The 11,813-nt window shown below is 42.3% G+C and overlaps 1 protein-coding gene across 1 annotated transcript in view; it reads right to left on the bottom strand.

Moving 5' to 3' along the window:
- Positions 1-1,372: 1,372 nt before the first annotated feature.
- LOC119421375 (SH3 and cysteine-rich domain-containing protein 2) overlaps positions 1,373-11,813 on the bottom strand; it is a 34,963-nt gene continuing 24,522 nt past the window's right edge. The window contains exons 5-11 of the mRNA XM_037688743.1: positions 10,233-10,348; positions 9,389-9,458; positions 9,146-9,246; positions 8,972-9,060; positions 5,218-5,269; positions 2,518-2,655; positions 1,373-1,471 (exon numbers count right to left, since the gene is read on the bottom strand). Of these exons, the coding sequence (XP_037544671.1) occupies positions 1,373-1,471; positions 2,518-2,655; positions 5,218-5,269; positions 8,972-9,060; positions 9,146-9,246; positions 9,389-9,458; positions 10,233-10,348 (665 nt within the window). The remainder of the gene's footprint in view (positions 1,472-2,517; positions 2,656-5,217; positions 5,270-8,971; positions 9,061-9,145; positions 9,247-9,388; positions 9,459-10,232; positions 10,349-11,813) is intronic.

Below are 11,813 nucleotides of genomic sequence, written 5' to 3'. Positions count from 1 at the left end.
CTGAGCCATAAATGCCTAAACTATCCAAAGTGAAGTGGCGCAGAAGCGAACACGAGCTAAACTGAAGTCACAGCTGACGAGTCGCATCAATAACAGGAGGACGAGAGAGGCCAAACAAGACGACGGCAGGCTGACATTTGATCGAGGAACAACTCGTGCACCCGTGGGTACAACGTTGCCTCGGTGCACGCTGACTCACATCGGTCCAACGCTCGTCTCATCCGTCCCACTGCACCAGTGAAGCTTCTCATGCTCGTCACGGCCAGAAGGATCCTCGTCGAGTTGTTTTTCAGACACTGGCTGCAGTTTATTTCCTGCTGCTTGGAGCTGCGGTGAACTTGGTAAATTGCCCGGCAGCTCTTGCAGCACCCGCTGCGGCTCTCGAGCAGGTCTCGGCAGACACGACGCCGAGCTCCGTGTGCACAGCGAGCTCCTTCACGTGAAAACAGGAGAACAGCTTCTTCCATTTGGAGCATCCACACGAGTCGCCACCTTTTTTTTTTTTATTATTATTTCTTGCTTGGTGCTCTTAACAAGTTCAAACCTCTGGATAAACCGTTTCATTCCTCCTTTGAAATGATAGACGAGACAATCGATGCCATAATCAGCGAGCGTACACGGAGAATTATTTCGAGGCAGCGTCTAAAAATAAAGTTTTTACAAGCAGTTCTTGCAAGTTAAACTTATTAGAGTAAATTTACATGTGAAATGATCAGAGTGAAACCTGTAGAAGTTAAAAGACGCTGAAGCCGTTTTGTGGCGCATTTAAAAATCTTCCACTAAAGAAGTCAGAAAAATACGCGCGTCGTGTGAGAGCCGCAGACGTTTCTTTGAAAATGCATTTTATTTCTGCCATCTTTCAGAGGAGCTTCAAGTCTGATGCAGACATTTAGGAGGATTGGTTTCCTCACATTCTGAGTGGCAGAATAGATTTCCATAGATGGCAGTGGATGTTCTTGGCAAGATTCTCTTGAGACAAAGCTGATATCGGTCCCCGAGGTATAACCCCCCCCCCCTGAAATGAGCAGATGAGACACGCTGAGTGGGCCGAGGCAAGAAAGGGACGCTGACACGAGCATGATGTTCCCAGGATTCAGCCTCCTCCCACGATTGTAGAAGTGTTTTTGATGAAGAAGACTAAATATGACCCAAGCGCACTCACTTGTCCTCCCTTTGTCTAAACAAGGACTTGGTGTCAGAGAATCCGTCCCATCGTAGAAGCAGGACGACTGGAAACCTCTCTCGGTTTTCATCAGAGATGGTGGATTCAGTCGTTCTCCCGTCGGCTTCAAACGTTGAGGCCGTGTTTCCTCGAGATGGGACGGGGTTTGGTGCCGACAGTCTGAAGCTGGGTGTAGAAGTAGAAGGAGGATCATATCTCCTCTATGGAGTCAGCTGGGACCAGGCCTCTCTTCTTTCCGCTGCTCAGTTTCAGGAATTTCTCGCCATCTTCCCGCTTCCCCACGCAAATCTACAGGACGGAGACAGAAAACGAGACCGTTTCTGTTGAATAGAAATATACGGAAAATCCTTTAAGGGTTTATTTTTACGTTAAACTGACAGAGCTGGAAAAACGCATTTCCTGTAAAAGGTACCCCCTGCAAAGTTATGAAGATTAGACCAAACCTTAAAAACTAACAGATGCACATTTTATCTCATATCTATGCGTCCTTAAAATTTTAATTTATAAGCAAAAAGCGGCTTGTGTTTGTTTACCAAGAGAAACATCCAAAGTGAATAAAAAAAAAAGAAGCAAATGTTAAATTTACCTGTGGAGCAGAAGTTTAGTAAAAATGTGCGTTTAAATGTTTAGCTCTGTATTTACAGCTCCGTTTGGTCTTGACAGCCGTCTTCCTCGTTTATTCTCTTTTCTTTTGTGTTTAGCAGTTACCGTAATTTCCGAACTAGAAGCCGCTACTTTTTTCTCAGACTTGAAAGCTTATGGATTTTTATTTTTTTGACGGGCTAACAAGCTTACTGGAGCTAAAACGTTTCGCCTCTTCACGCCCGGGTGCTCACATAGCTGCCCAATACTTGTCTCTCTTGGGGGGGTGAGTCCTCGTGACTCAGTTAGACTACCTGTATAAATAAAGGTTAAAATAATCTGACTAATGAAATTACCAAACAGGTCACAGTTCGTTCTCTCCTCCCCGGCCCTGTGGGAACCCCCCTCGTTTTTTCAACCTTTATTTAAACAGGTAAATCCCATTGAGCCTCGAGGACTCATTTACAAGAGAGACTTCAGTTTAACAAAGAATGATGACAACAGTGGACAATCGTAGAGGACGAATACAAATTGGGATTTTTTTTTATATATAACAAGTGAAAATAAAATGGTATTTAAAAGAAAATGTAACAAAAACGGGTAACGGGTAAGGCGATGTAGAAAACTCGTTGTGCACAACGAAGTATTTTGCAGCCACTCCAAAAAAGTGTGAATCGTAAATCAAATTGAGAACAGGAAGCATGTTGGGTTTATATACGACAAACACAGTCAGCAGTGATTGTTGCTCCTACCTGGGAGTCCCTCACCGCCATGTGACCTCTCTCCCGGTTGCCAGAAACGCCCTGGATGACGCGCCACACCCGCTCTCCTGGCCGAACCCTTTGCACAAAGTTGGCGGGGAAAAAGCCGACTCTGTCTCCACTTTTACCCTGGAGGACGAACGGAAACAAAGCTCGACGTGACAAATCCAGCTGACTGACCTCCCGCTCACAGACAAAACGCTTCAGTGTCAATTTATTTAAATAAATGATGTGCGCTTATACAGCGTCGCTCTATTTTATCAAGACACAACAATCTGTGCCTCATTTACCCATTCATAACACTTTATATCTATATAGAGAATAATCAGAGCTTTATCACATTCATACACTGATGGGACACACATCAGAGGGTTCAGTGTCTTGCCCAGGGACACTTCGGCATGTGGCTGCTGGTGGAATCGAACCCCCAACCCTTGCAATGAACAACGACTGCTCTAACCACTCAGCCACAGCCGCCCATATACAAAGTAAAAAAACAAAAAAAAGCTGAACAAAGTACTTTGCAATTTAGTCAAATTAAAATGAAAACGAGAGCAAAAAACAAAAACTCAGGAAAAACAAAACAAGAAAGACAGGGCGGCTGTGTCTGACTGGTCAGAGCAGTCGTCCTCCATTGAAGGGGTTGGGGGTTCGAGTTCACCAGCAATCACATGCTGAAGTGTCCTTGTGCAAGACACTGAACCCCTCATTGCCTCTGATGTGTCCCATCAGTGTATGAATATGATAAAACTCTGATTATACTTAGTATGGATCTAGTATTGAGTATCTTGATCAGATAGAATGGAACTGTATAAGTACAGTCCATTTACCATTTAATGAAGCACAACACAGTGATAATAAAAATCAACTCTAACTGGTTCTCAGACTCTGCACGGATCAAACTCCAAGGAATAAAGATGAGTCTTGAGCAAAGATTTAAAAGTCTCAACAGTCTGAGCGCTCTTTAAATTATCAGGTAAACTGTTCCACAGTTTTGGAGCAGCAACCACAAAAGCCCGATCACCTCTGGACTTGTTTGGATCTGGGGACAGAAGAGAAACTTGAGGGTAGACCGGAGTGCTCTTAGTGTAGATGTTAATAAGATCACATAAGTAAGACGAGGCCAGACCTTTTAAGACTTTAAAAACAAGCAATAAAATCTTAAAATCAATCCGGAAGTGGACAGGAAGCCAGGACAGGGGTTATGTGTTCATGTATTTTAGTTGCAGTTAAAAGACGAGCTGCTGCGTTCTGGACACATTGTAAGTGAAGCAGAGATGATTTATCTAAACCAACATACAGAGAATAGTCCGAACAAGAGCTAATAAAAGCATGAATCACCTTTTCAAGGTCTCCGAAAGGGAGACAAAATTCACCTTGGCAATGAGGCTTAGATGGAAGAAAGTGGATTTCACAACTGCATTTATCTGTTTAATTTAAAAGCACTATCAAAAATAACCTCCAGATTCCTGACGGTGGAGTGGCTGTATGAAGCCGAGGGGCCAAGAGTGTCAAGAGCATTACATCTACCAAAGCTGACTTCAGTTTTATTTTCATTTAGATTCAGGAAGCTTAGATTTAACCAGACTTTAATGTCGTTTAGACAGTTCAAGAGTGGTTCCAATGTCGTGGCCCTGTCTAAATTAATGGGCAGATACACATGAATATCATCAGCAAAGCAATGAAAAGGGATGTTATGTTTTATAAAAATGGACCCTAAAGGCAACATGAAAAGATTAAAAAGCAGTGGACCGAAAATAGACCCTTGAGGGACCCCACAGATTAAAGGAGCTGCAGATGATGAACATCTAAATGAACCTCCACGCACGTTTCTCTTCAGATTTATTGAAAATGATCTCTCAGTGAAAGGTGTCCGTTTGTTGTGGAGAGGGATGGCTTCGCCTTTCTTTAGCTTATGCTCTGCAGACTGGCTGTCATCACCTGTTCAGTTATTTAGTGGGAGAATAAAGGAGGTTTATTCTTCCAGTCAAAACTCAGCTGGGTGCAGTGATGAATCATCAAGGCTGCAGAGGAAGTGTGTGGATGTGTTTCACAAGCCAAAAAAACAATATAACAAAAGAAGAACTGATTTTTGTCTCATTTGGACTGATGATCACTGATGATGAGTGTTTTGTTTAATGTGGCAGTACATCACCAGCTGCCTCAGGTGTAGACACATTTACTGAAGTCACTCACAAACCATGCATTAGTAATGAACAGATGATTCACAAATTATACATAATTTAAACTTCCTTGGCGTGGACGTGTTGACTGAAGCGTTTAAAAGCCGCTGCATCACTCAAGGATAAGCTTCTCCTGGTGGCGAGCGCAAGGTCGGCTGATAAAACACGTCTGGATGCACCTTGGTCTTGAAACCAAGAAGCACGCCTACACAGACATTCATTTCCATTGGGAGTAAGCAGAGCGCGTTACAGATTCAATAAACACCTTGTTAAGGTTGAAACACCAGCCACGTTCATTATGCTGAACTCTTGGTAATGTTCAGAAGAAATTACGTCTTATTTCTGGAAGAGACTGCCTGCATGCTTAAGAAAAACGAAGCAGGTGTTTCGCACAAAAAGGCTCAATTTGCAAATTTGTGTAACATAATTTTGCACCTTTTCGGATGCTCAAAGCAACAAAACTCAGGTGCACAGCGGCAAACACACATCCTACTGATCTGATACCCACCTTCCACCACTCCTCATTAGAGTCGTCTGTGACCTGAACTCGATCGCCAGGCCTAAAGGAAATAAATAATAATAAAAATAAAAAAGCACACAGGAATAGATGTTAAATAGACGTGTAAATGGGGAGGGGACTGATGTGGAGAAGCAAAGAGAAGAAGGCAAGGAGTGTGACACACGATGAGCAGAAAAGAACGAACAAACACAAAAGATAACATTATTAAAGAAATGTGTTCAACAAAATGGTTCTTCTTCTAGTTATTTAACTGTCAATAATGGTGTACCACAAGGCTCTGTCTTAGGACCCACTCTCTTTACAATCTATATAATGTAGGTCAGAACATTTATGACGCATCCTTGCATTTCTGTGCCGACGATGCAGTTGTTTATTGTCGAGCTAAAACAGTTGCTAAGATTTTTCAACTTTTGCATTCTGCATCGACATCGTTCAGTCAGATTTGTTCCGTCTCAAATTGGTGCTAAATGTTGATAGGGATGTTTTCAAGCAGAAAGTTGGTACTGGCTGGCATTTCTCCTATCTCGTCTACGAATGGAGTTCCTACTGAGTTTGTGGATTCTTAGTTTGGGAATCTTGATCGATGTACATCTGTTTTAAGCCACATGTCAAAAAATTTGATAGACAAAAAATTGGGTTTCTTTTTCAGAAATAGATCTGGTTTAACTCTGAATGCCAGGAAACGTCTTGGAGTTGCTACTTTCCTACCGGTCATTGATTAAGGTGACTTTACATGGATGCCTCTGCCAGCTGCTTACAGATGTTGGATGCTGTCTACCATGGGGCACTAAGGTCCATAACTGGTTGTAACCGTCCCCATCACAGCACTCTGTACTCATTGGTCAGTTGGTCATCTGGTTCATTTTCATCTGTTAATCCCTCCTTGGTCTGCTGCCTTCATACATCTCCTCCCACACGTCACGTCGTCAGTGCAGTTACAGCGTGCGCTCTCAAGCCTCATCTGCAGCGTGCCCTCAGTGCAGAGTGAACTCGGCAAAAAGGCCTTTTTTTACTCCGCTCCCGTTTCCTGGACCAGCTTGCACAAAGATCTGAAGCTGTTGACCTTGATCTCTTTAAGGGATTTTAAACCATCAACGCAGACATGCTCCTGTTCTGAGTCTTTTCCCTTGTTTTATAATGTAGCTTGATTTTATTTTGTTTTATCAAAAGTTTTATTTATTTTATATTTTATATGCATTTTATGGCTGTTTAATGTCGTCTGTACCTCACCAGGGGTTTTGTCGAAAACGGGTCTCTCTTGAAAATGAGTGCTCGTGACTCAGTGACACTAACCTGTTTAAATAAAGGTTGAATGGAAAAAAAAAAATCGAACGAGCACAAAAAGCTGGAGCGCCAGCGGTTACAAAGCTGCAGCAGGTAAATGCGACTCGCAGCCGACACTGAAACTTCTCTACAAACGGGGCTTGATCTTGAGCCGACCCAGCCTGGCCTGCATTCTAATCATGCTACTAGGTTTGGATGAGACTTTTCTCTAAACCCTCACGAACACGCTCTGCCCCAGATACGCTGTCCCAATTGTTCTGTACATCAAATCTCCTGGCTGCCCTGTGTGAGCACAACTCAGAATGTCAACTCTGTAGCTGCAGCTACGTTTCTGATTTAAAGATGGGTTTTTAGAAACATTTTGCAGGACTTATTCTGTCTCTAAAATTTAAATTTTTTAGGTTTCTGCAAGCAATGTTAAAACGTGCTGAACTGTGGGGTGACCCTATACTTTAACTGAATACTTTACACTTTTGAAAATTACTCCACAGTTCGATGGTCGCTCTACATTTACAGCAACTTATGATTTACATATTTAGTCGTCACCGTTTTTCTGACCTACCAATGTCCTTCTGTATTTTTTGTCTATGTGTAGATGTATCCAGGGCATAGATGTAATAAAATATCGGAGAACTTGAGATAAATTTATATAATAAAAAAATAACAGTTAGGATCTGAACATGTCTTAAAGTGATAGTTCAGAACTTTTGATGCAAGTTATATATAATATCTTAGCTGTTGTATATATTTTAAAGATCTCAGATTAAAGAAATTATTATGGTTAGTAGTAGAAATGACCAGAATGACAAGCTAACAGTTAGTCCCAATGAGCCGGAGACCAACGAGGATAAGCTGATGCCATTAAACAACTCGATAAAAAAAAGAATAATTAGATCATGCCAACATATTTTATAAATTTTCACTTAATCATCAATATTAAATCAGCAGAAATATAATATTCCTGCTAGAAATGCCCAGTGCTTTCAGGTCCGTCTTGTAAATGAGTCCCCGAGGCTCAATGGGATTAACCTGAAGAAATAAAGGTTGAATGAATGAACGCTGCACTGGAGTCGATACGTTGTAAATGTAAGTTTCACGGTTCAATTCTGACATCCACAGCTGAAAGTACTTTACTGTAAAATTACTATTTACATTTACATATTCTACAGTTGCATTGTGCTTATATTTACTGAAGGGCTTTTGTTAGATTAATTCTTTTCTGTTGTTCTAAAGTTCATCGAAAATTCACAGTCTGTGTATTTATTTCAAAAATAATTTGCCATTCAACAGTTCCCACCTGTGAGATATATATACATATATATAATAATTATTATTATTTTTAATTAGTCACTATATATTTCAATATTTCAGTTTTTACTATACATATGATACAGCTTCAAGTATTTTACTGTAAAGTTCCCATCCATCCATCCATCCATCCATCCATCATCTTCTGCTTGTTCCCTTTATTACAATGTAGCTGCTGTTTTCAAAAGACTATGGGATTTTATTTAACTACGAACAGCAAAACTAAAATCAAAATAAAGGTAAATGCAACGTTTGCATCAAACTCTATGAACCGTTTGAGTCTTTTCAGACACATGAAGTCCACTTTTACCTTCGCCCTGTTCAAATTAACCAACAGCTCAACGGTGTGATCAGACATTAACTTGATTTCTCTAAACTGGGGTTGTTCAACATCTCAATTACAACACGTAAGATATTGATTGTGCAGAACTCTTCAACAGAACCCCAGATGAAAACATCTGAACTTTCACTTTTGGTCTGATCTGACATACTGTTCTTTCAGCTTTAAACACTAACAGAAACCACTGAAAAACGGACTTTTGTCCTCTCAGTTGTCGAGTTTTTCATCGTTTCCAGTCCTGAGAAGCACGTGTACTTTTCATCATCTCACACACATACTCCACACGGAGCACAGACGGCTCCTAACACCCCTAACGGTCCCAACGTGCTACCTTTGTGAAAGCTCTCCTCTAACCACGACATCAAATAAACCCTCACGCCACAACATTTCTGCCCTTAATCTTCTCATTTCATCCTTCATCTTATGGAGCTGCGTTTCTGAGATTTGCACTTTGCTTCCTGTGCCCACTTCTCCCATTCATCCTCCACGTCTCCTTCAACTCCCCGTCACTTCCCTTCATGTCTGTCCTCCCTTTCATCTCTCACTTGCTCATTGTCTCCGTCCTCTCCGTTGCTGGGAGCTCAGCTCAGAGTCACTACTTCTGTGGGAACAGTGATGGGATCTGAGTTTATAATTAGTTGTCCTTAAGGGGGTGGGGCGTCCTCTACAGATGGCGGGAACATTTCATCCTGCAGGAACAACCGCCGGGGCGAATCACAGGGACGGACTAAACACAGCCTGCAGCAGCATGTGGCTACACAAACACTCAGGGTTATGAAACCGGTTTCATGTCTGCTTGACTTTACTCACTGTAGTTCCAGGTCGTTGTGCTCCTGAGGCAGGAACTTGTAGAGCGCTACGTAGGTGTGGATGGAGTGGACTTCAATGCGCTTGGGCACCTGGACACACAGAGGCTCGGCTAATGAGGCTAAACTACAGACGTTAAAAGTAAAGCAACAAAAGATGACTTTCACAGAGCACCACCTTTGCACAGGTGTCCTCCGCAGCTTGCTCACTGCTCTGGTCTTCCTCCTCTTGCATCTCGCTCTCTGGAACAGCGGGGTCTAGAAGGATGGGTGGGTTTTCTAAGAAGGTAGGAAGAAAGGCCCTCGTGATCACGCAATTAGCAACTTTTTTCTAGGCAGACACATAGAATTGCTCTCACACCGGCAGCCGTGCACATGCAGCACAAGCGTAGACATCACACATGCACTCAGCAGCGTTTACCCCCCGTCTCCTGAGTTATCTCCTCCTCCATGCTGCTCTGTCTCTGCTGCCTCTCTTCGCCTCCCTCCCCCTTAAAAAAAGGAAATAGAGGAAACAATAAAATATTAGCACCCGGCTGCTCTGCCGGTGATTGATTGGTTTGTCGTCATGGAGCAAAAAGACAAGTTCCAGATTTTTATTGATATCTGTTTGTGTTAAATGAAAGTGTTTTCTGAGCCAAGCAGCTCCGGTTTATGATATTAAATAGATCGTTATAAAGCTCCTCAAGCTCAAGCTTTGGGCTGTTTATTGTGCACACAGATGATTGGGACCCTCAGAGGTGCGGCAGATTAGTCTTGCCGTCTCACTTGTGTAAATATAATTTTCAAAAGGCCAAATAATGCTTTGAACTGAAGCGTTGCTTTTAATTAAAAGGGTGCCAGTGCAAAAGCACTGAAGCACTTCACGATACAAGTTTTGTCCTATGTGTGGCCACACAGCTTTTAATTAAAACATGCAAATTTTACATCATAATGCATGTTTCGATCAGGCACAGAGACCTACTGTATGTGTGACTTTTGGTAGCGGTAGATAAAATGAGCACAAATCAGTGAGAACAAAACGCATGGGGATCAATGGGATTTTAGCAAAACTCATGAAAACCCAGCTCCTTTTGGACATCCAGCAGTTATTGTCATGAAGTAAGTTTGTTTAATGGTTCAAAATCTAGTTTCATTTAAAAATGAACCCATTGGTGGGCTGAACTGAGCACACCCGTGGGCCTGATTTGACCTCCGGGCCGTCACTTGAATAGCCCTGCATGCAACTGTCCTCTACGCACATCCACAGGGTAACGATGTCATACCAGGCTGCGTGTCGGTGATTCTGATAAACTGCCAAAACTGGAACGGCTCATCTGTGCCAAGGACGTCCCGTAGCGCAAGGCAGCATACACAGGGTCTACACGCCTCCGCTCAGCCTCTGAAACCACACACACACACACACACGCATGTCTGAGTAAAAACACACACGTGAATTATTAATTAACTCCAAGCTTTTGCTTGAGACACGCCGCAATTAGGACAACATGCTGAGATAACGCTGTACATCATAACCGTTGTGGCTGTGCAAATCTGGTGGAACGCGGCTAAATATAACTGGAGTAACGCAGTCAGCCCTGAACCGAAGTGACCCACTTTAGTTCTGAACGGATACGGCAGCCAAAAGTTAAGAAGACATGAAGGCGTTCTGAAAACTCTGCCTCAGTTCAGCAGCTGTGATGTGTCTGGTAGTTTAGCAGAAAGAGAATACAAGATGACATCTAAAATTTGGGAAAGGTTTTTAAAAGTCCTTGTCGATACGTTTCATGTCTGCAGTGCTTGTGGCTGCAACGTTTCTGCAGCTGGTTCTTAAATTTTCTGCTCCATTTTTTCCATCCAGCTCAACGTAAGCTGAATGGAGGGCACGAGCGACTTCTCTTCAGGGGTGGATGTGCAAGTGTCTGTTCAGGGCGAAGGGATCGCAGTTTCATTTTGAAGTTAGCTCCTCTGCGCTCTCAAATCAGCACAAATCACATAAACTGAAATTTGGCCTCAGGACTAACCAGCGGAGAAGTAAATAAACTTTCCTCCTCTGCTTCTTGTATATTCTTATCTTCTTTTTTTTTTTTTTGCAGGCGGAAGCGCATCCATTCATTTTCTTTACTCGCTTTTTGCTGGCACCTTTCTGGAGTCGATGTGCGAGAGACGGGGGACACCCAGGACATGCAGGGACACAGACACACACTTTCGCGTTTTTTTAAAATAAGACTGGACATGACACAATTGGCTGATTGATGGATGAGAAACACGAGCGACATGGATGGTTTATTTAATATATATATATTTTAATGATTTAGCACCTGCAGCACCTGTGTGCAGCCCACAATTGCAGGGGGAAGCTTCCTCCTGCAGCCTGTCATGATCTCCTTCTCTGCCACACACACATTTCTCCTGCTGCATCAGCTGCTGTCCGGCTGTATCAACCGACTATTGTCTTCCAACTTAAAATTCAAAGTATGCACATCGTAAAATTGTCATAATCACAAAATATCAAAAGTTATTTTAAATTATTGTAGAACTTCTATGTTCATTTGTTACAGTGTATCAAGAAGTACATTTCTGCTCTTTGCTGCAGAGCTGCGTGAAGGGTTAACCTTTGATGTCCTGCTGCACTTCTCTTCTCTACAGTTTTATTCAAAATATTACAGTATTTAAATTTAAATTGTTTATTTACAAAGAAGGAGGAAAACTGGGAGTGAAACTTGAACTACTGTCTATATTTTACGGGTTTTCACTTATCACGGGAGGCATGGTTCCCTAATGATAAACGAGGGACTACTGTGCTGTACAGTACATATTCGTATGTTGTTAATATCACGTATAAGAATTTAGAACATTGCAAGAGT

Source organism: Nematolebias whitei, chromosome 15, assembly GCF_014905685.2.
Source record: "Nematolebias whitei isolate Nwh7 chromosome 15, NemWhi1, whole genome shotgun sequence".
Lineage (NCBI taxonomy): Eukaryota > Metazoa > Chordata > Actinopteri > Cyprinodontiformes > Rivulidae > Nematolebias > Nematolebias whitei.
The sequence above is the reverse complement of the archived record's forward strand: the minus strand, read 5'-3'. Positions and strand labels throughout refer to the sequence as shown.